The sequence below is a fragment of the Aegilops tauschii genome, chromosome 1 (genome assembly GCF_002575655.3).
Source record: "Aegilops tauschii subsp. strangulata cultivar AL8/78 chromosome 1, Aet v6.0, whole genome shotgun sequence".
NCBI classification, from domain to species: domain Eukaryota; kingdom Viridiplantae; phylum Streptophyta; class Magnoliopsida; order Poales; family Poaceae; genus Aegilops; species Aegilops tauschii.
This window is the reverse complement of record NC_053035.3, coordinates 28,385,952-28,410,168: the sequence shown is the minus strand read 5'-3', so window position 1 is coordinate 28,410,168 and position 24,217 is coordinate 28,385,952. Positions and strand designations below refer to the sequence as shown.

The window sequence follows — 24,217 nt, the reverse complement described above, 5'->3', positions numbered from 1 at the left end:
TTCTTCCGTCAATCGACGTACCACTGCTCCGCCGCATACATGGCTGACGCTCGCCGAGCCCATGCTGAGCGCCGGGCCGCCCTTGCCGCTCGCGTCGCTTAGACGGCGCCCGCTGGCGGACCTCCCCGCCGTTCTCCATCACCCGCTGCCAACGCCGCCACCGGCCCGACTGGAAACGAGCAGCAAGCCTCGTCGCTGCACCCCTCCGTGCGGCGGGACGGACGCACCGCCACCCCGTCGCTGACTCCGGCCGGCTTGTCGTCCCACGCTCATCGCGCGCCCACGGACGCGCAGGCCGCGCTGCTCATGGCACGTGAGCTCCTGCGTTACCGCCCGGTCGACGACCTCTACGAAGACTGGCTGGACCGCATCGCCGAGCTCGTCAGCGCCGCTGGGGGCTCTCCCGCACCGTCTCTCTCGCTGCCTCGCCCACCTCCTGCTGCGGGCGACGTGGCCCATGGAGCGCCTCCACCACCTCCGCATCAAGACGCCGCCCTTGCCCCATCAGGGCACCTGCGCGTGAAGAAGGAAGCTGCCAAGAGATTCCGCGGCCGCAAGAAGACGCTCCTGCGCTCCCCGCAATACCACGTCAGGATATCGCGCCGCTTGCGGCAGCGGCGCGAGGGTACCAAGACCGGGCTCTGCCTCCACGACGGGTTCCAGTGACCAGGGTGGGCTGCCGCGCCTTCACCCCCGAGCTGCGCAGCGTCGTCTGGCCCAGCAAGTTCAAGCCCGACTTACCTCCGCACTACGACGGCACCCCCGACCCTACTGAGTTCTTGCAGATCTACGAGCTGAGCATCAAGGCGGCCAACGGCGACGAGAAGGTCATGGCGAACTGGTTTTCCATGGCCCTCAAGGACGGCGTGCGCTCGTGGTTCCTGAACCTGCCCGCGGGATCGATTTCCTCCTAGGGCGAGATACGCAAGCGCTTCGTCGCCAACTTCCAAGACACTCGCGACCGCTCGCCTGCCGCTGGTGACCTGCGGTGCATCAAGCAGCAGCCAAGGGGGACCCTGCAGAAGTACATCCAGCGTTTCAACAGCGTTTGCCTCAAGATTTCTAGGGTGACGGACGAGGCCATCATCTCAGCATTCTCCGATGGCCTCCGCGATGTCAAGATGAAGGAGGAGCTCGCCATACGCGAGGACCTGTGCACAGCTCTGGAGATGTTTAACACGGCAACCAAGTGCGCAAGGGCTGAGGAGGGACGCCTCTCCCTCTTCGAGCTCCCAGCCGCCGACTAGGAAGACAAGAAGGCCAAGACCAAGGACGTGAAGCGCAAGGGGGCTGCCGTGCTCGTGGCGAAGCCGGAGATGAAGCGCGGCTGTGACCACCCCGAGTCATCCAAGGCCAACCGCCCATTCTGCGCCTTCCACAACGTGCACAACCAAAACACCAACGACTGCCAGGAGCTCAGGGCCATCCGCGATGGGCGTTTCGGTCGACGCCCCGAGCGCAACGACCGAGGCTACGACCGTGGGGGAGGCTGCAGTGGAGGACGCTGGGACGACCGTGGCCCCTGTCAGGAGTGGCGCGACCGACCTCGTGAGGGCCGCTGGCAGGACCAGCCTCGCGAGGGCGCCTGGAGAGACCAGCCTCGTGAGGCCCGCCCCCAGGGCAACACTGGTCTCCCTCCGCTGCCGCCACCACCAAGAAGGAACGACGACCATCACAGGACGAGGGGCTGGGGGCTTCCAGGAGCCTCGCGCCATTGCTTGCATCTTGGGTGGCGCTCAGGCCCCAGCCTCTGAGCGTATCTTCAAGTAGTTTGCTCGCGAGGTGAACGCGGCCCTTCCCAGGCTCGAGGCCACGCGCCCGCTCAGGTGGTCCAAGTGCGCCATCACCTTCAACTCCTCCGACCAACTCAAGTGCGCGGCAACTGCTGGCGCCCTCCCGATGCTCTGCTCACTCATCATCCGCAATGTCCAAGTCACCAAGACCCTCATCGATGGTGGCGCGGGGCTCAATGTCCTGTCCGTCGAGATGTTCGACCGCCTCCAAGTGCCATACGATCAGCTACAAGCTACCAAGCCTTTCTCAGGAGTGACCGACGGCTCCACCACCCCGATCGGGCAGGTCCGCCTTCCTGTCATCTTCGGCAGGCGCGACAACTACCGCACCGAGCTCATCGACTTCGACGTCACCCACATCCGCCTGCCATACAACGCCATCCTCGGTTACCTAGCCCTGGCCAAGTTTATAGCAGTGACCCATCACGGCTACAACGTCCTCAAGATGCCCGGGAGCTGCGGCATCATCACGGTCCCCTACGAGGAGAAGGACGCGGTGTGCTCCCTCGAGTGCACCTACCAGACCGCAGCGGCCGAAGACCCGGACAACGAAGGCGCCCTGTACCCTCCTGAGGTCGTCCCCAAGAAGAAGAAACGACTGCTCCAGGAGAGCGGCGTCTCCAGCGGCACCACCTCAGGACCTGCGCCCCTAGATGGGGCGCCTCCCTCCCTCGCATAGGAAGGTGGGCCCGGCGCCCTCCTCAGGCTGGGCTCGGGGGCTCTCTTCTGGAGGGCCTTAGACCTAGCCAAGATCACGAGGGAGGCGCTCGGGCACCACGTGGAGGTATGCTTTACTGCACGCTTCCCTCATCAGGGCACAAGGAACGAGGTGCCCGGTGCTCAGGAGTTCATCACCAAGACCACCAAGGAGCTTCAAGAGGCAAGAGCCATGCGCGGCGACCGCCGCCCACCACCTGGCGCAGCTCCACGTCCCGGCAAGGACGACGAGCTGTGCATCTGCGTCGACATTCCTGGGCACAACAGGGCCGCATCTCAGGGGCGCTTCTGGCCATCGAGCGTTGGTCGGTGTGAGGGTCCCCTCACAACTACGTTCGCATGCCTTTTGGCCTGCCGAACGCGGTTGTCACCTTCCACCGGCTCATGCAGGGTGCCCTGGCGGCTCGCGAGGCCAGGCGCCAGGAAGTCCTGGGGGAGGAGGAGCCAAAACCTCCTGGGTCCCCCGGGAACCGGCCACCGGACGACCTGTGAGGAACGACCTCTTAAGCACGCATCTTCAGCTACTCCAACACCTCGTCAACAACAGTACCAGGTGACATTTTCTGGTTTATTTAGGTGGGGCGCCCCTCGGGCTGCATCATCCCCAGGTCGCACGGGCCTGTCCCAGTGATATGTATCCTTTCGCATTTTTACTTACTTTGTTGGGGGCGCCCCTCGGGCTGCATCATCCCCAAGCCGCATGGGTCCGTCCCTGTGGCATGTATCATTCTTGCATTTATTCAAACTAGCTTGCCTCCTTGCATGATTTACCTTATGATCATCACCTGCTTGCCTGTTGCCCTTCGCGGGCACCCGCGTTGCTGACCGGCCTCCTACTCATCCCGCAACGGGGGCTACACATGCTGGCACGACGCTTGTGCACGGGTCCGTCCCTGCAACGCTTCGAGCTCTGGCTCGCGGCACGCCCCGCGCACGTCACCTCACCAGACCCTCAGTGCCTTCATCTTCTTGCGGAAAGATCGGCGGCAGGACAACAAATGCGATTAGAGCTATATCACCCTCTCGGACTAACCTGCAGGAACCTCCGGAGCTTAGCTACGGGTAGCCCTGTCAGCTGCTCCTTTCCATGCGATTCGCTTCCGCGTTAAAGGGGGGCTCCTGAGCATCGCGCCTGAAAGATCGTGGATGTCGCCTAGAGGGGTGGGGGTGAATAGGCGCTTTAAAATAATTACGGTTTAGGCTTGAATAAATGCGGAATAAACCTAGCGGTTAATTTGTCAAGCACAAAACCTACAACAACTAGGCTCACCTATGTGCACCAACAACTTATGCTAAGCAAGATAAACTACTAGGTGATAGCAAGATATATGACAAGAAGCAATATGGCTATCACAAAGTAAAGTGCATAAGTAAAGAGCTCGGATAAGAGATAACCGAGGCACGCGGAGACGACGATGTATCCCGAAGTTCACACCCTTGCGGATGCTAATCTCCGTTTGGAGCGGTGTGGAGGCACAATGCTCCCCAAGAAGCCACTAGGGCCACCGTAATCTCCTCACGCCCTCGCACAATGCAAGATGCCGTGATTCCACTAATGGACCCTTGAGGGCGGTCACCGAACCCGTACAAATGGCAACCCTTGGGGGCAGTCACCGAACCCGTACACTTTGGCAACCCTTGGGGGCGGTCACCAGTACCCGTCAAATTGCTCGGGGCGATCTCCACAACCTAATTGGAGACCCCGACGCTTGCCCGGAGCTTTACACCACAATGATTGAGCTCCGAATACCACCAACCGTCTAGGGCGCCCAAGCACCCAAGAGGAACAAGCTCAAGGGTACCAAGCACCCAAGAGTAATAAGCTTCTCAACTTGTAACTTCCACGTATCACCGTGGAGAACTGAAACCGATGCACCAAATGCAATGGCAAGGGCACACGGAGTGCCCAAGTCCTTCTCTCTCAAATCCCACCGAAGCAACTAATGCTAGGGAGGAAAAAGAGAGGAAGAACAAGAAGGAGAACACCAAGAACTCTAAGATCTAGATTCAAGGGGTTCCCCTCACATAGAGGAGAAAGTGATTGGTGGAAATGTGGATCTAGATCTCCTCTCTCTTTTCCCTCAAAAACTAGCAAGAATCCATGGAGGGATTGAGAGTTAGCAAGCTCGAAGAAGGTCAACAATGGGGGAAGAACACGAGCTCAAGAGATGAAGTAGAATGGGGAAGAAGACCCCCTTATATAGTGGGGGGAACAATCCAACCGTTACCCCCACTTCAGCCCCGCAAAGAGCGGTACTACCGCTTGCCCCTATAAGCGGTACTACCGCTCCCCCTCGCGGTACTGCCGCTGGGCCCAGAGCGGTACTACCGTGGTGGCAGGGCGGTACTACCGCATACGAGCGGTACAACGGCCCCCACTGCCGTGGCTAGTAGCGTAAAACCCGACACGAAAAAAGACCCCTCGAATCGAGCCGGTACTAGCACGAGACCGCAGCGGTACTACGGCTGGGGGCTACTAGCGGTACTACCGCTCAGGAGCGGTACTACCGCTTGTAGCACCCAAGCGGTACTACCGCTCCGGCCCGCGGTACTACCGCTAGGAAACCAAAACTGCCATAACTTCTGCATATGAGCTCCGAATTGAGCAAACTCAAGCTTGTTGGATAGAGGAAGACGAGTAGCATCAAAACAGCGACTGGTTATAGTAAGAAGAGGCAGGGGAGGTATGCCAACAAATAGAGGAGCGAAACCTCCAACCGAGAAGAACCGGCATAACCTCCAACATCGAAAACATCATAGAAGATGCGAGTGAACTCCGTTTTCGATGAACTCGAGCTTGTCATCAAGATGACCATAAGCTCCAAAACTCACAAAGAGAAGAACCAAACAAGAACCAATAAAGATGATGCAAGGATGCAATGGTTTGAGCTCTCTATGAACGATACGATCAAGCTACTCATCGACCCTCACACTATGGGTGAGCCACTCTTCCGCACATCTTCACAAGTCCATTGTCACCACAATGGACGGCAAGCTTCAAGCATTTGATCTCTTCATGATGCTTCACTTGAACTTGCACACCGCAACATCTTTACAAGTCCATTGTCACCACAATGGACGGCAAGCTTCAAGCATTTGATCTCTTCATGATGCTTCACTTGAACTTGCACACCGCAACCTAACCCCACAAAGAACTCTCATGAAGATCATGGGTTAGTACACAAAGCGTAATTGACAATGCTCACCACACCATGGGATCGCTTGATCCCTCTTGGTACATCTTGTGCGCTTTGTGTGTTGATCAACTTGATTCACTCTTGACTTAGTCTTGATCAACCTTGACTCTTTCCAACTCTCTTCATTTGGATGATGTCTTGAAGATAAACATGAATGATCACACAATCTTCTTCTTCAAGACATGCTTGCAATAAGCTCAACTCTCACATGACCAATCTTTGGATAATTCCTTAATAACACCTTGGTCACCACATAAACTCCTTGAAACCAACACATGGACTTCAAGAAATGCCTATGGACAAATCCTTCAAATATAACTCAAGGCAACCATTAGTCCATAGAGATTGTCATCAATTACCAAAACCAAACATGGGGGCACCGCATGTTCTTTCAGCGCCTCAGGGGCCCTTACTGACTCTCCAGCCCTCACCCTCTGGCCTTGACCACGGCATCGCGACCTGGCATACCAGCGGCGGCTGAGCCTGGCTCGAGGGTCGGGACCCGAGGACGTAGAGCACTTACAAGAGCGTGAAAGGGGGAAGCTGGCGTGGATCTAACCTAGCAGAACCACACCGTTGACGCATAAATCGGGCGCTGCGCAAGGAATCGCTTCAGGCTCGCCAAGATAAGTCATGCATTCAAGTTGGCCCGTCACTGCAGCTCGGGATTTTTGACTCTTGCAGCCTTGCTCCGGCAATGCCGCCTTCCTTTTCGGCCTTTAGTAAGCTGCTTGCGCGCCAAGGGGGACCTCTTGAGCATCGCGCCTCGGGAGCTCTTACCGGACCTTGGGTCGCTCACCTCCTGGCCTTGACCACGGCATCGCGACCTGGCATACCAGCGACGGCTGAAGCCTGCCTGGGACTGGGACCTGTCGGCGTAGAGCACTAAGCTACCGCAAGGACGAAAAGGGGGGACAATGCCAAAGCAAGACGCGCGATCGCGAATTTCATAATAGGAATAACGTTGATGCAAAAGCACTACAGATTCTTTACACACCCCCACAGGGTTCATCTCGATTCCTTGCAGGGAACAAAAGAAGGAGGTTTCTAGGAGTCATATCTACAGATATCGCCGCCGACGCCATCATCAACAGTGGGCCACGAGGGGCCGACGCTGACCCCATCTAGATCAATGACGGCGACGAGCGGATGCTGCTGCTGAGCTCCGGGCACGGCGAGAGCTCGATGGCACGTAGCTGTCGTCGCTCGTCTCCGGAGTCTCGTCAGGCTCAGGAGAGTCGCTGGACTCCCAGGTGCCGTCGCTGCTGCTGGAGGAGCTGTCGGCAGGGCCAAGGGCTGGCCCAACGCCAGTCGCTGCGCCGTTCTGGCGACCCCTTCCAGGGCAGCACTCCAAGCGACGGCCTTCCTCGTCGAAGACCTTGAAGAACAACGTGGGGGCGCCGTCGTACTCGAAATGGATGGCGAGGGCCCCCTTCGCGCGGCAGGCGCGGGCGACCTCGCCCCATCCGCGGTCATGAAGATCTTGCCCGGGGAGACGACCTCGACTGCCGCTCCCGTCGTCAGGGTGCTGCACTCGGCATGCTGCAGCCACAGCTCGAGCGGCCCCCTCGGCAGCATCTCTTCGGCGAAGAACTGTGGGAATCTGATCAACGGGCGTGGTGGCATCGCCGCCCACACCACGAGCTCGCGCGAGGAGCCCTCGTCGTGAGTTCGTGGGCCGGCGGCGCGTGCCACCACAGCCTGGCCACCGCGGCCGTGGCACGAGCGGTGCGGGCCGCCGCCTCATCCTCCGGAGCCTTGTGCCTGGGCGTACAAGGGCAGCGGGTAGCCAGGAGGAGGCCGCTCGTGCCAAGGCCTCGTCACCTCCTGCCTCACAATGGCGTCGCGGGAGCGGGCCAACCTCTTCTTCGGCGGAAGCGGGATACCTTGCGAGATTCACGTGACGTGAGCCATGACGACCGACGCCAGGCGGGCGGGCGCCAGCGGGCGCAGTGTACCAGTTTCCTCTTTGGTGCTAAAGAGGCAAGCGCAGGCGAGGAGTCCCGAGGCGTCAGGTAAAGGTTTCCATATCGGTGCAACAAGACCAAGGCCAGCAGGACGGCAGGACGGAGGTCACCGCGGGGCCCACGGCATTGTCACCACCAGAGCCTTTTGGCAGGCGAAGACCACCTTTTGTCAGGATAGCTTGTAATAGTTGTCCCCCTTCAAACTTGGCCGTTGTGGGATCCCTTCCCGCCTAACATTTGGGAAGAGGACCAGGGCCTCTATAAATAGGACCTTGCCACCACCGTAGCAAGGGGAGGGATCATTCAGATCACCCTCACACCCACCAGCTCATCGAGCTCAAGAACACCTCTCCTCAGGAGGCTGTTCATCCACTGTACTAGTTTATCCTCAGCCCCTTGAGGCAATCCACCCATAAATTGGAGTAGGGTATTACACCGCAAGGTGGCCCGAACCAGTATAAACCCTCGTGTCCCTTGTTCCTTGGGTTCGTCGAGGTAGGCCGTGAGATCGTTGAGCGGGCGAGCTAGGAAGAGAGTGTTCTTCGTGCGCACCCCAGAGTTCGAACCTCAAGGGTTTGCCGGAACCCACGATCCGACAAAATTCAATAACTTAATTATTAATTTATCAATAGATCACAAATAGTCAAATTTTCACCTGTATGCGAGTGTTCATATATAAACCTTTTAAAGTTTTTGGAACCTACAAAAAAATACGTCAAATTATTAAGTGTTTACATGTACATGATCATAAGGTCAGAAAATTTATTCTTCAGGCTGTATATTAATTCTTTAATCACGCCAAAATAAAAAGGGTAGCAGGGGTTTTTGTCCACTATCCAACACTTATTCCGTATCACAGACTCACTCAACGTATAATATCCTGAGCTTTCTTTTCATTTTACTTCTAAATTATATGTCAGACAACTAAGCTGGGCGACTGCGACGACACGCGGCAGCCAGATCGCTGCCGTCACAAACATCTCTCTCAAACTTGATTATTATTCTACACATTTGTTTTTGTTTTGATACATGAACCAAACGTTAAGAGCACCTGGACATGAACCTACAGATTAATGTATTATCATTAGTCCTTGGCCTTCAGATACCTTTCAGAGTTTGTTGGTCTATTTAATTCAGAATACAATGTACCACTAACATGCACATTACAATATCTCTAGGCAAGTAGTAGACATCGTTTCCAAATCGTGACCAGGAGGAGCTCCAGCCCCAGTTTCACGGCTGCAACCTTGTAAAATAGTACTAGTACAGCCATGAACAAGAAGTATATATGAGCACCTGAATTCAGAAACGAAGAGGAATACATGTGCAATTTTCAAAAATACAACTAGTAAAATATATTCTAAACAAGGATTAACCACCATGAATTATAGACAGCCCTGCGGTGCAAGTCACCATAAATTTTTTTTTGGGGGGGGGGGGGGGGGGGGGGGCATTTATTGTGTATGCATGGGAGCTTAATGCAGAGGGAGCAACTAATTCATCCAGCAGACAAACCAGTGATGACCTAATGATGCACTGTCCTTGTAATTAACCCGGTCAAATTTGCCAGCTAAGAAAAATTTGAAAAGTATGATTTCGGTGTTTTGGAGGGAAGAGAGTAGGAAGCTGCCCATCTTCAAAAATGCTGCCAATTTGTTCCACCCTTAATTGCCCTAATTAAGAACAGCACGTCCATGGCTTTGTGTTGATAACCCACTTTCGCGGAAAAAAACGTAGTTCTGATGTTTTAAGAACCTTTTCACAAAAGAATACATAAATTCAGGTGTAGCCTCCTTTTCTTTTGTCGTCACAAATATACAATTTCAGGCACTTTTTTTTTCCTCCGTGCCAACTCGTCGTACACAAGAGACAGAAAAGTGGTTGGCCCCTCTCCCCCATCTATCTCAACAAAGTTTTTTTTTCTCTCTGCCTCGTCGTTCCACAGATGGCAGGTTATCAGAGGCTGATCACACATTCCATAAACATTTGCTCCATAATTTCCTCCCCTCTCCCCAACCTTTCCATACATCACCCAGCCTTCCTTCCTCCCCAAAACCTCACACAGATCCTTCCCTCTCTCCTATATATACATTTCTCTCTCCCATCAAAGCTCCCTCCCCTCCCCCATCTCCAGCAGCCCTCCTCGCCTCCTCTCCTCCCCCGAGCAGCAGCCGTCCACGGCCAGAGACCAAGGCGGGCGCGGTGCGGTGCGTGACAGTCTGACGGAGAGCTAGGAGGTCAAGGATCGACGAAGCGATGGCAATGGAGCCGCTCCCGCTGGGCTTCGGCGACGCCATGGACACCACCCTCTTCTCCACCCTCTGGTCCTTCCAGGAGGAGCTCCAGCCCCAGGAGGTGCGTGAATTGCCCCCACAACCCTCTCCCCCCCTGCAATTCCTTTCCTTTATTTTTGTTCCCAACTCCGGCCGCCAAGAACCCCGCGCCCTCCTCGCCGCCGCATTTCTTGACCGGCCTCCGGCAATGCCCGCCGCGTGCCCTGCTCCGGGGATGAGACGGGCCGCCGCCTTGGGGCGTGCGCGTGTCTTGTCGTGGTCAAGAAGGGTTAGGCAGGCAACGAATTCGCCCGGGGCTCGAGAAGCCTTGGCGTGCCGGAGTTTCCCACCCTCCCTCTCTCGCTCTGCATTTTCCATGCTCTGATCCATGTGGAAAATTATCTTACTCCTACTACTTAACTTGCTCGAGCAGAAGACTCGCTTACTGACTGACTTTCTCGTTGGGTTTGGTCCGGTTCGGCCCGCCTTTTCCCCCCGTCCCCTTTCTCTTTTCAACAAAAGTTCGGCACTGTTGTGGGATGCTCTGCGCAATCATGCTGTTGCCCAGCGCTGGGTCCCGAGACGGGGAAAGAGAGATGATTTTTTTACTGGTAGTATCATGCTTAGATTATTGTATTATTTCACCTTTGATCTTTGACGAGCCCAAAGGTAGCCGGGCATGGCATGGATGCCTCCACTAGCGGCTGTTGCATGGTGCAATCATTTGCTGGGGAGGGAATCGAAATCATTCGCCGCTCCGAGGATTGGGTTTGGATCGTGCGTGCGTGGGTGCGCGCGGCCATCGCCTTGTGCTTGGTGAATCAAGGCCCCATCATCGCCTTGTTCCTAGGATCGAATCATTGACAGACTCCCCATCCGATTTTTCAGATTCTGAGCTGTTTGTGGTTAGAAATGGTGGCCTTGAGGTTGATTTTTGGGGGAGGAATTAAGATGTCGAATTTGGTTTGCAGAGCGTGGAGGAGCTGAAGCAGAGCTTGCTGGCGGCGACCATGGAGCTGGAGGTGTCCAAGGAGGAGCTGCGGCGGAAGGAGCAGAGCATCGCCAAGCTCGCCGACCTCGTGCGCCAGGTGGCCAAGGAGCGCGACGAGGCGCGGGACCAGGTGCAGCAGCTGCTCCTCGCCGCGGCCAAGCAGGCGGCGCCGCCGGTGCACCACCCTGCGCCCGCGCCGGCGCTGGGCACGTCGAGCGTCACCGACTCGGACTGCAGCCTGGTGTCGTCCCCGGTGGACCCCTTCTTCGACCCCGTCACCTCCTCCGACCGGCGCCGCTGCGGCAAGCTCGGCGCCGCCAGCCCGCCCCCGCCGGCCAAGCAGCAGCAGCAGCAGATGTGCGGCGCCGAGGCGGTGCTCGACATGCTCGCCGCCAAGAAGCCGCTGCCGCCGAGGGGCCGGCTGCTGCAGTCCGTCATGGAGGCGGGGCCCCTGCTGCAGAACCTGCTCGTGGCCGGGCCGCTCCCGCGCTGGCGCAACCCGCCCCCGGTGCACGCGCTCGACACGCTCCCCGTCGGCGGCGGCGGAGTCTACATGAACACGACGCCACTCCACGCCGCCAACGCCGGCGCGGCGCTCGGCTACGGCCCGAACGCCAACAGCGCCTGCACGAAGCGGCCGATGGCGGCGATGCCCGCCATGCCCATGGCCGCCACCAGCTGCTCGCCGTCGCCGGGCTTCGTCGCCAAGCGGCACCGGCTGCATTGACCGTCCCTCCGCCGCCCATGCCTCGTCGTCCATCAGCGACCACCGACCCCTCGCCGCCGGCCCGGCGGTTGGCTGCCATGTCACGCCTGTCAGTGACACGGCAGCGCTAGTTGCTGACTGCATTATAGTAGCGTCATAGAAGCAGAGTATAGTAGCAGAGTCATCAGTGGTTAATCCTGGTGTAAATAGGATGGTTAGTCTCACATCTTTTTCTTCTCTTCTCAAATTTTCATCTGGTGCTTGTGAGAGTCTTAGTGAGAGAGATTGTTCATATCTTTGCATGCATGGTAGCCAAATTGCCAATAGTCCTTTTGTTTTGTGCTGAGAAGAGAACTTTAGGTTCCACTGATTTCAGGCATGCCCCTGGCCTGTGTCAATTTACAGTTTATCCTACCTATAATAGCTTGGTCTTGGTAATATGATTTTTTCCACAGATGCCTTTTTTTGTTGTTGCAAAAGAGGGTAAAAATAATACGGTATTTTTTGACCGTCACAATTTCTAGATTAACCTGTCCAGTGTTGGAAGCAGAGTAGCAGCACCAATTTTCAGACTAATCCGGAGAAAATATGGAACAGAAAAACAACTTTGAACTTCAGAGGTATCAGCAATCATTAAAAGATTCAAAACAAAGAATCCCCAGGAAAAAGCAGGGGCATCTCTAGAATCGTAGCTCTGTGATCAGGAAATGCCCAGCACTATTCGAAAGACAAACAGAGGTGCCATAATTAATTTCCAAACAAGATTTAAGTAAGCATTTCTAGAGAGAGAGGGAGAAGGGACAGAGCTGGAATATTGTAGAGAGGGGAAGAGACAAAATCTCCATTCGTCCGTCCGCTGCCAAATGAATGTTCTTCTTTCTTCCCGGGAACACGACGGCCTGTTCCCCTGCATCTATCTCTCGCTCTCTTTCCATTGAATTGTGCAGAACATGGGTGACGAGCGAGCCGGCGCCGAATACCAGCAGCCCACCGGCCAAGTGCAGTGCACATCTACATCACCATGTTTTGTTTTCAGCACACACACACACAAACAAACAGCTTCCCTCCTTGACTAGCCCACTTTCTTTTTCAAGTGAAAGGGAAACCATGGTTTGCCGCTCTCTTTAATTACTTTGTTAATCTTGTTTGGTTAGCATGCTAGGTTAGGTTAGGCCTCACATGAGGAGATTAGCCAATGTATACACAAAAACAGTAGATATTATACTAGTAGAATCTATCAAGTACAGTAGTATCAACCATACCTCGGGCAGAAAATGTCTGGGAGTGCATTGGAAACTAATTCAGAACCGGAAGAAACATCTTATGCTTCAGTCAAGATGCACTAGTATGGACTGGAACTGCAAATACGTTGGGAATTCAGAGCTAGCTGATATCACAGCCATGCATACACCTGCATCGCAAACAATGTGCTAACGGTACCAGCCTCACACATTTAGTAGCTCATATATCCAAATAAGCCAATGTGCACTATCAAAGCAATCGGCAGAACTTGGACAAAGAGATTCAATTTCCTCTTCAGAGGTAGTGATGATGTCCAAGAAAAAGAAGGATGGTTACTGAAACTTAACCTTGTTCTTTAGCAAAGGACGGTACAAACATGCTTCGTTTCCAGATTAACTTCTATTCCGAGATACCCTGCAAAAAAATAAACTTTTATTCAGAAGTAAATGCACCAGAGTATGGGGATTAAAGAACTGCAGAGCTGCTGAAGGTTTCCAAGAAAGAAAAGGATAGGTTACTGAAACTTAAACCCTTGTTCATTACCAAAGGACAGTTTCAGAACATAACAGTAGATGCTATAGTTTGGTTGCAGTGTTTCATTAGCAAATACTACATCCGTACCAAAATATAAGACGTTTTTGTAAGCTAGTTTAGCCTACAAAAACGCCTTGTATTTTGGTACGGAGCTAATATTAAGTATTCTGTCGAGTAAAGACAAATCATGAGTATTCTAGACCCTAGAGAGAAGGGACAAATCCTTGTTCTTGTGAAATGTTCTCCTACGGAACTCAAGAAGCTGCTCCCCCTGTATCCTTTTGCATTTAATTAAGCAGAACATGGGTGATGAACTGATGGGGAATATAGCTGCTACTCCCTCCGTTCCAAATTACTCGTCGCAGAAATGGATGTATCTACAACTAAAATACATCTAAATACATCCATACCTGTGACAAGTAATTCGGAACGGAGGGAGTACATGCATTGCATGTTTGCTTTCAAACGAAGAGCTTCCCTCCTTGGCCATCTTTTCTTGATTACTTTGTTAATCTTCATAGATTAGCCTGCTAGGTTAGGTTAGGGCTCACATGAGCAGATTAGCCAATGAATTATACACTAAACACTAGACAGTACAGTAGAACCAACCATGTTTTCAAGGAAGAGATAGTAGAATGCCTTTCACAGAAATATTTCACTTCAGTTAACTGAACTGCAAGTATGCTGGGTCTTCAGAGCTAATTGATATCACGGCCATGCATTGTACTCACTCTGTAAAGAAATATAAGAGCGTTTAGATCTTCTTATATTTCTTTACAGAGGGAGTACCTAGGAAATAAACTGTACATGCGTTGCAAAAAATGTGCTAACAGTGCTGGTATATTAGCGTCACACATTTAGTTAGCATTATTGGCTCATAAATCTAGATATGCCATATGCACTTGGCGACATAATCAGCAGAACTTGGAAAAAAACGGTTCAATTTCGAGATTAACTTCTGCTCGGAGGTAAATGCGGCAGTGTATGGGGGTAAAATAACTTCAGAGCTACTGAACTTCTCCAATAAAATGCAGTATAGTTACTGAAACTTAACCCTTGTTCATCACCAAAGGACAGTTCAGAACATAGCAGTAGATGCTATAATTCAGTTACAATGTTTCATTACTAAATACATACTTATTAAGTATTTTATAGGCTAGAGACAGATCGCAAGTATTCTAGAGAGAAGAGACAAATATTGGTTCTTGTCTAATGTTCTTCTAGGGAACTCGGGAAGCTGCTCCCCTGCATCCTTTTGCATTTAATTTAAGCAGAACATGGGTGATGAACTGACGGCGAACGTGAGCGGCTAAATGCATTGCATTCTCAGCATCCCTTTCAAACAGAACTTCCCTCTTTGACTATCTTTTCTAGGTGCAACAGAACCCATAACTTCTTTCTTGTTAATCTTGAAGGTTAGCCTGTTAGGTTTAGTTTGCTAATGAGAAATGGCTACATGTATTGAGAAACTGTGTAAGCTCTTGTGATAACTGGTTTCCGCGGAAGCATGATATGTCCCAAATAGAAACTCTATCGGCATTGCAGAAAAGGTAGCATGTGTGCTAATTCTGAAGATGCAGGAACTACGTGTTGCTCATAAAATTCAGCTGCACCTTCTGTAAGCTACTTCAGAGAGTAAGACACAACAATAAAATGTGCATTCCTAATTATTGTAATTTACATGATATACTCAGCTAGAGGCCATGGGGGTGATAGAATTTATCCTAGGTTGTTACAAGAGCTAAGAAGTGTCAAGTATGTGCGTTCCTGTCAGAAAAAAGAGATCAGGTAAACTTAATTAAATGAACGGCTTCACATCATCACAGATACACAACAGAGCTAAATGTTGATACGTCTGCATTAACACACAAAGGAATTGTTTAAACACACGTATGATCAGCATAAGCACTTAGAAAATGCACATATCTCACTCTAACAAGAAATACATGTTCCATAAAAAACTGATAAGAAGAAAGTACAACTGATGAGTTCTGCAGGGAACAGTAAACAAGAACAAGGACATCAGGTTGCTGTTTCTCCCTTAAACAGAATGAAACTGTCCAAAGAGACCATCAGATAGACCACTGGTTGCCTAAAGGGTCTATTATACACCATAAAATTCCTAAAGCACTCAAATGTCATTAGGTTGCAGATGTCTCAATGTGACACTACATTTGCTACATGAATGTAAACTCTGAATAACACACCACACTGACATGGGGAAAGCCCAATGACAGAGCTCGTTGAACAAGCGTGAAGGGCAGCGCTTCTTATGCTATGTGATCAGGAAATAGATAGTGGATAAGAGTAGGCAAGCTAGGTTTGATGTATCAATTCCAATTGTCAACTCTGCCAAACCATGGTCAGACAGTTGGTATCCTATATCAAGCCAACATGTTACCTCTTCATAACTTGATGACATAAATACTAGAACAGAATTCTACAATATTCCAATTTGACCCTCCTTACCAGGTGACAATTGGAATGGTGTCGATGGTTGGCCTCCTATCTGTAGATACTTGCAGGGGAAACGTTTGGGGCCGGGGCACCGGCGGAAACATTGGGCCGGTCTCCCTCTTCCTCGCGTCTCCTTCACAGGGCGCGCGCCGCTCTCTTCTTCCGCCCCTTCCTCCCCACCCTTTCCCCATCCCTTCCCCTCTTCCCGAGCTGCGACTGGGCCATCGCGACCTCCATCGCTGGCGGCCAGGCTCCCCTCGCCGACTGCCATGGCTGCCTGCCGCCATGTCCAGATCCATCCCCTACCTCAAGCCTTCACGCGGGCGCATCCCCTCCCCCCTTCCCCCTCCCCCCCCTTCCCCCTCCCCCCAGCTGCGACTGGGCGACCACGACCTCCATCGCCGGCGGCCAGGCGCTCCCTCGCCGGCCGCCATGGCTGCCTGCAGCCATGCCCGGATCCTCCCGTGTATACAAGTGTTGCAACCGTCACCTAGAAAAGCTTCAACAGCCGTTGAAAAAAGCTTCAACCATAGACATAGGAAGCTTCAATGGCACTGCACAACAAGGGGAAGCTGCAACCGTTGTTGGATTTTGCTACTACCGGCAAAGCTTTTTGCTACATCCATCAGGCAGAGCTGCGACCTCGCGAGGACGACAATATTTTTTTTGCTGCAACCGTAGCAGGATTTTGCTACTACCGTTGGAGGTTTTTGCTACATCAATGTTTTTTTGCCGCAACCGCAGCAGGATTTTGCTACTACCGTTGGAGTTTTTTGATACATTCATGTTTTTTTGCTGCAACCGCAGCAGGATTTTGCTACTACCCTTGGAGTTTTTTGATACATCCATGTAAGGCGGAGCTGCGACCTCGCGAAGGCGGCGACGGCGTTTTTGCTGCACCCGTAGTTTGATTTTGCTACTACCGGTGAATTTTTTTGCTACATCCATTCAAATGGCGTTGATTGACTCGCGGCCGGCGTCGACGTATTTTCCTGCAGCGAGCATCAATGGCGAGGGCGGCGGAGCTACAACCGTCGTCGTCAAGAGCTGCACCCGCAGGTGGAGCTGTTGCATGGGTCGAGGCGACAACGAGGCCGGGAGGGTGGGGGACCGGCGACGAGAACGGCCGGCGAGGGCGGGGTCCGGCCGGCGACGAGGAAGACCGACGAGGGTGGGGACTGACGACGGGGACGACCACCGGAGGGGACAGGAGGCGCGGTGCCGTGCTCCCCGAGCGGGAGATGCGGATCCAGGCCGACTGCCCAAGGAAGAAGAAGTTGGGGGCGATCTGTTTTTTTTTGCCTGGATCCAATGGCTGCGTGGCTCATATCCGATGGCCTGGGCTGGACCGGCCGAAATGCTCGGCCGGTGCGCCGGCGCCTATAAGCGCCCTACTTGCAGATCCGAGTAATAAATCATAAAAGACTTGCTTTGATAATCCCTCTTTCATTTTTTTGCGGGGGAATCTGTTGGAATAAAGAGCCACGGCCAGAGCGTGGTGGCCGCGTGATCGCGCGCAGGGCGCGACGGGCACGGACCGGATCGTGCTGGGTCTGTGGGTCAGAGGTGTGTGCGTGCGTGCGTGAGTCAGGCTGGTGCGTGCGTGTGTGTGCGCGGACCCAGCTAGCGTGCGTTGGTAGACCAGGAGGTTACGGGGATCGAGAGTTAGGCGTGATCGCTGCGGGCTCGTCGCGAGCTGCACGCGTACGTGCGCGAGGTGGGCGCGAGCTGAGCGGGCCGACCGGGGCGCCAGGAGGGGTGGGTGCGTGTGGGTCGTGCCCAACGCAGGCCCGTCAATATAAGCCCCTGGTCGATCATTGTAACGGTGTGGTCTAGGGCATCGAGTTTGAGCTCGAGGAAATATATACGACGTACATGCGGCGGCGGGCGTTCGAGCGCCCGGGAAAAACTTGTGTCTCTGTCCTTCTTCCTTCTCCTTCCTTCTTCTTCCTCTGGTGATCTAGTTCAGAGAGAGAGAAAGGTGCAGCGAGAGAGAGAGGTAGAGCTAGGGCATAGCCACGGTTCCAACAATTGGTATACAGAGCTTCGGTTCGGGCGATCACCGGCGACCATGGCGTTGGTTCCTCACGGTGGTGGCGCAGGCGGATCGGCGTCGATGGCGATGGCGATGCTCACGGTGGACAACTACACCGTATGGGCGATCAAGGCGCAGGCCATCCTCGACGTGCACACCGTGTGGGAGGCGGTGGCGCCGGGCGATGTCGCGGTGAATGCGCGGAAGGACAAGACGGCGCGCGCGTTGCTGCTCGGAGCGCTGCCGGAGGACGTGTTGCTGCAGGTGTCGACGAAGCTCACCGCCAGGGAGGTATGGGACTCCTTGAAGGTGAGGTTCGTCGGCGCCGATCGGGTCCGCGCGGCGAGGATGGCGACGCTGCGCGGCGAATTCGATCGCATGAAGATGGCGGACAACGAGGAGCTCGACGTGTACGGCGGGAGGCTCGCGGCGATGGCGGCGAGGTATGCCAACCTCGGGGAGACGCTGGGCGACGCAGCACTTGTCGAGAAGTTGCTGGATACGGTGCCGGATCGCCTCTTCCCCGTCGTCGCCGGCATTGAGCAGTTCCACGACGTGACGACGATGGCGTTTGACGAAGCGCTCGGGAGGCTGCGCGCGTTTGACGAGCGGGTTCGGCGCCGTGGACAAGACGGTGGCGAGCGCGTTGGTGAGCAACTGCTCATGACGGCGGCGCAGTGGGCAGCGCGGGAGCGTCGACACGGCGGTGCTCGGGACGACGACGGCGGCAAGAGCATGGCATCGAGCAGCGGCGGGAACCAGCACGGGCGCTGCTACAAGTGCGGCGAGCGCGGCCACTTCAAGAGGGACTACCCCAAGCTGCGGAGGGAGCCGGCGGTGGAGCACGCGCTGCTGGCGGACGTCGTCGGAGTTGAAGACGGCGGACTCCTTTGAGCCGTGGCTCAGGGGGTGAGTGTTGGAATAAAGAGCCACGGCCAAAGCATGGTGGCCGCGTGATCGCGCGCAGGGGGCGACGGGCACGGACCGGATCGTGCTGGGTCCGTGGGTCAGGGGTGTGTGCGTGCATGCGTGAGTCAGGCTGGTGGGTGCGTGTGTGTGCGCGGACCCAGCTAGCGTGCGTTGGTAGACCAGGAGGTTACGGGGATCGAGAGTTAGGCGTGATCGCTGCGGGCTCGTCGCGAGCTGCACGCGTACGTGCGCGAGGTGGGCGCGATCTGAGCGGGCCGATCGGGGTGCCAGGAGGGGTGGGTGCGTGTGGGTCGTGCCCAACACAGGCCCGTCAATATAAACCTCTGGTCGATCATTGTAACGGTGTGGTCTAGGGCATCGAGTTTGAGCTCGAGGAATATATATGCCGTACGTGCGGCGGCGGGCGTTCGAGCGTGTTAGAAGGGAGAAAGAGGGATTGTTGCGGAATATGATTGATGTATTATTGAGCCTCGAGGGCGAGTATATATTGAGTACAAGACTTGGAGGGCAAGACGCCTCTCGTGGAGATAAGGTAGGAGACGGATTATAAATCCTAGACTACCAAATACAAGTATCCCAAATATATCTCTAACATCCCCCCGCAGTCGTAGCGGTAGCGTTGCGAACAACAGGAGCGTCGCGGACGGTCAGACTGGAGAGAATAGCAGCCGACGGACTGAGATCCCCCCGCAGTCCTAGCGGGAGCGTCGTGGACGGTGTCGCGTCGCGGACGCGTTGACTGTAGAGGAAGCCGACGAGTTGCTCAAGCGCGGATGATAGCCCTTTGTGCCGTTGTCGAGGTAACCGAGAGCGTGGGTGGTGTAGCCGTGGTCGAGGTAGCCGTGCGAAGAACGCCGTGGTCAATGTCGAGTCGGGGTAGCCGGTGTCGAGGGAGTCGCCGTGGAGCCGCGGGCGCAAGGGGGCGCCGAGTTAGCATGGGCACAGTGGTGTCGAAGTAGTGGTGCGCCTGGAAGAAGATGTAGTTGACGATGCGTCGCGGCGGGTTTGCCAAGCCCGGGGACACATCGTAGACGAAGGCACGCACCGGTGTTGCCAGAACCGGGCATGCGTAGACGGACGAAGACGAAGTTGACGAAGCGCCGACCAGGCTTGCCAGGCCTGGGGACACGTCGTGGATGAAGGCACGCATCGGTGTTGCCAGCACCGGGCATGCGTAGACGAGGGACCTGCACGAGCTGTACGCCATGTCGGAGAAGTCGGAGGGGCCAGCAGAGAAGAACTCGACGACGATTGCGGCGTCCATCGGCTCGGGGCCGATGTCACCAACGATGGTCGGAGTAGACGAAGTGGTCGGGGTAGATGACGGCGACGCTGGCGATGGGCTGGTGCTTGGACGAAGACGAAGGGGGTGGACGGGCGGCGGCGGCGGCTACGAAGGTAGCGGCGGCAGCGGCCAAAGAAGAGCGGCGGCGGCGGCCTGACGGCGGCGGCGGCAGCTAGGTTAGGAGTGCGGCGGCGGTGCTCGAAGTAGGCGAAGAACCCTGACAGCGTGACGAAGACCAGCGCGGACGGTGGCGTTCCCGCGCCAAGGGAGACGGCGCGGCGCATACCACGGGAGGTCGACGCGCGGTGACGGCAGAGTGGACCGCGGGGCGGCGGCCGGGACAGCGGGCCGCGACGCTGCGCCCCGAAGGGGCGATGCAACGGCGGTACGCGAGTCGGTGCAACCGCAGGGACGGCCTCGGGACGGCGGCGTGGACCGCGTGCCACGCTCGCTACGGCCCGACGGGGCGACGCAGCGGCGGCGCGAGGGTCGATGCAGCCACGAGACGGCCTAGAGCGGACGCCCTCGGGGCGCCGGGGGACCGCGGGCCGCGGCACTACGGCCCGAAGGGGCGACGCAGCGGTGACACGGGTCGGTGCAGCCGGGAGAAGAACCACGGGGCGGCGGCGCTGCGGCCCGACGGGGCGATGCAGCGGCAGCCCGATGCTCGATCGGTGGAGAGGCGCGCTGAACTCGGGGACGATCTTCACGGGACCTGCGGAGGCGCGCGCAACCGACGGGCCAGGTCGGTCGCACGACATAGATGAGGCGGATCGCGGCGGCGGGCGGGTGATCAATCCGATCGCGCGCGAGGTCGGGGACGCCGCTCGGTGGAGGAGCGGTGGCGGCGGAGTCCGAGATGAAGCCGGCGGCGGCGGGCGGCAGGGCGGCTATGATTGGCCGCCGGGTCGGGGTGATGCAGGAGTCCCAGTCGGAGCAGGGCGGTAACGGCCGGCGTAGATCGACGGGCGGGCCGTCGCGCGAACGGCGGCGGTGAAGGGCCGCCGCATGACGCGAGGCCGCCGGGTCGGGGCGACCGGCGGGCCGACGCGCGGACCGACGCGCGAGGCCGCCGGGTCGGGGCGACCGACGGGCAGACGCGCGAACGACGCGCGAAGCCGCCGGGTCGGTGAAGAAGCCGGCCAATCGCGCCGATGTTGGAGTAGAGGCGCACGGGGTCGACGGCGGCGGTGGGCGACGCAAACCGGATCACAGAGACCGGAAAACCAAAAAGTAGACGCCGATCAAAGCGACCGGTGAGAGAGAGAAAACCCGGATCAAAGGATCGGGAAAAAAGACTCTTTAGGGCAGCCGGCCAACACGGCCGGCGGACGAACCCTAGGTACGGGCGGCGCGGCCCCCGGCGGCGGTCATGGAGGCCGACCGCCCCGGGGGCGGCGCGCAGGTGCGGAAGCGGCGGCGCTAGGGTTTAGGATCGACTTGCGATAGATACCATGTTAGAAGGGAGAAAGAGGGATTGTTGCGAAATATGATTGATGTATTATTGAGCCTCGAGGGCGAGTATATATTGAGTACAAGACTTGAAGGTTAAGACGCCTCTCCTGGAGATAAGGTAGGAGACGGATTACAAATCCTAGACTACCAAATACAAGTATCCCAAATATATCTCTAACAGAGCGCCCGGGAAAAACTTGTGTCTCTGTCCTTCTTCCTTCTCCTTCCTTTTTCTTCCTCTGGTGATCTAGTTCAGAGAGAGAGAGAAAGGTGCAGCGAGAGAGAGAGAGGTAGAGATAGCCACGGTTCCAACAGAATCCCTCTTTCAGTTGATGCGTAGCCATGATATATTCCAGCCGAGGCATATTATTCTCAGGTCAGCATGATAGAGATCATAAGCGACAGTCAACAGATGATATAAAGTGTACTTGTATGCAGCTCGCAGAAATCCCACAAACATATCACCTTGCGTTGTTTTCTGTCCTTGGGAACCCAAATCAGCAAGTCTAGGCCATAGGATAGTACGCTGAAGACAATGCAAACACGAAAGAACTCTCTAATCATGAGCTAGACACAACAAGAGCTCCCATCATAGCAAGAAAATTCAGAACTGGTGCTCATCCTATATGCAAGTTGCAAGTGGTAGGATAACACAAGATGTCAAGATGTACCTCACCAATAGGCAATATATTGTTTCATATGTATTCCTGAGGTGATGCCTCCTTTATGTGAACTCCAGAATTACAACAACTGTTAACAGATACTGTCCATGGCCGATGATTCTAATTGGCATGTATGCAAGCCAACATGGAAGAAGCTTGCCACGGCTGACGGTGCCCAGCTGATGATGTAGAACCTCCAGGATTCCATAAATTTAGAAATGGAATCACTTTTTGACAACTCACCATAGTGCACTTGAACAGACAGGGATTCATTCATGCAAAGTTGCTGCCAGTGAGGTACTACCATGACCTTCGAACTTAAGTCATTCCTATTTTGTCATGTCTGAATACCCCGATCATATGAACATCTTCCGAAGGACAGATAGCGTACAGGGTCTTGGTGGGCGTCCTCCGAGCATTCGGTTGAGCACCTGGTGGGCGTCGGCGTGTTAAGCTCGAAGGACAGCAAATGGTTGCAGCAGAGGAGGGGTCGGCCGTCGGCAAGGGCTCTGATGGTGACACGACGGATGTAGAAGCGCCCAGAGGGGTCCGTGACCCTGCTTCCGGTGCCGTGGCCAGGACCGGACGTCGAGCATGTGGTGGGCGTCCGGGCGCGCGGGTAAGGTTGATGGCGTGGGCGTCATGGAAGACGTCACCTGCCACCGACGCAGAGAGCTCGACGGAGGCGTCGGTGGTGGTCATGAACGAGGCAGGTGCTGCAGCAGCGGCAACGGGGTCGCCGGCCGGCGTGCTCAGCTCAGTAAACTAGCTCGCACCCCATTTCAGTTTCTTTAAAAGAAGATATTTTTAGCTTAAAACGGTCGCTTATCCGGCGAAGCAACTAAAACCGGCAGGAAACAATGCTCGCTTGCCATCCCCTCTGCTCTGAGCTGACGGCCGGCCTAAGAGCAACTCTGGCAGACCCGCAAAAACTTGACCCACAAAACGCGTTTACGGTTTCACGAAGATCGTGTTTGCGGGTCGAAAACTAGCGCGGCCGAACAGAAACCGTATCTAAAACTGCATAATTTGAAAAAACACTTTCGCGGGAGAAATTGTATCTCGTTGACGCGAATAGTTCATCACATACTACATAGATTTTACATGATCAACACACTACAAACAAAGTTCATACTACATACTACGTTAATACTAGTACTAGAGGAGGTCGGATCTGACGGCGCCGAGGTTGCAGCAATAGACGACGCCGTGCAGGAGAAGGACGCTCAATCCTCCTCGCCGGAGCTGCAGAGGTCAACGTACTTCGTCTTCTGCTCCTCGCGGATGCGCCACTCGTCGGCCTTCTCCTTGGCGGCGAGGTTGGCGGCGACCGCCTGCCGCCTTGGCCTGGCCCTCACAACCAGGCATTGATCTAGGGTTGGCTAAAAAAAAGGGTTTGCCCAGGCAACGCGTATATCGTTCGGAGGCGTTCGCCATGCACGAGATTCCCTCCTGGTCGACGCTTGAAATTGATCTCGAGGATCTCCTGTGATGTTCGTGGCGCCACCATCTCCTGCCAAGATTTCCCCATCGTTGCCCCGCATGGCGCTCCTCAAGCCCTCCACCGTCTCTTGCTGCTTTAACCAATCGCCAATCAATAGAGCTCCGTGCAACACGTACCTGCTTAACAGCTTGAGGATTCAGACTACAGCCCAACCCCAACGTACTCAGTCCAGAAAGAGATGGTATGGGGATTTAAAATTTCTGAGTACTCATGATAGGTAAGATTTGATTGAATTGATGATTTAATACCATTGTAACCTCGCGCTAGTTTTCAGATACTGATTTTCTTCTTATTTAAATTTTAGCATCGCATGCCATCTAAATGGCGCATGCTAGGGATCAACCGGATGATCTTAGCCAATTTTAAATCGCCCCTAGAGCCGTCGGATTGCATCAGGCGTCCGATTTGTTTCCCCCGAGCAACACATCCCAGCGCGAAAGACCACAGCTCCCTCGTAGCACATGACGCT

General features: G+C 55.1%; 2 protein-coding genes across 2 annotated transcripts; both read left to right on the top strand.

The window, feature by feature from the left end:
- Positions 1-9,662: 9,662 nt before the first annotated feature.
- Positions 9,663-12,014, top strand: LOC109741536 (uncharacterized). Its single transcript, XM_020300625.4, has 2 exons — positions 9,663-10,029; positions 10,919-12,014. The coding sequence occupies exons 1-2, from the start codon at positions 9,931-9,933 to the stop codon at positions 11,663-11,665; spliced, it is 846 nt and encodes a 281-aa protein (XP_020156214.1). The 5' UTR covers positions 9,663-9,930; the 3' UTR covers positions 11,666-12,014.
- Positions 12,015-17,948: 5,934 nt separating this feature from the next.
- LOC109741519 (uncharacterized) lies at positions 17,949-18,806 on the top strand. The gene has a single exon (XM_073504090.1). The coding sequence runs from the start codon at positions 17,949-17,951 to the stop codon at positions 18,804-18,806; it is 858 nt and encodes a 285-aa protein (XP_073360191.1).
- Positions 18,807-24,217: the final 5,411 nt, after the last annotated feature.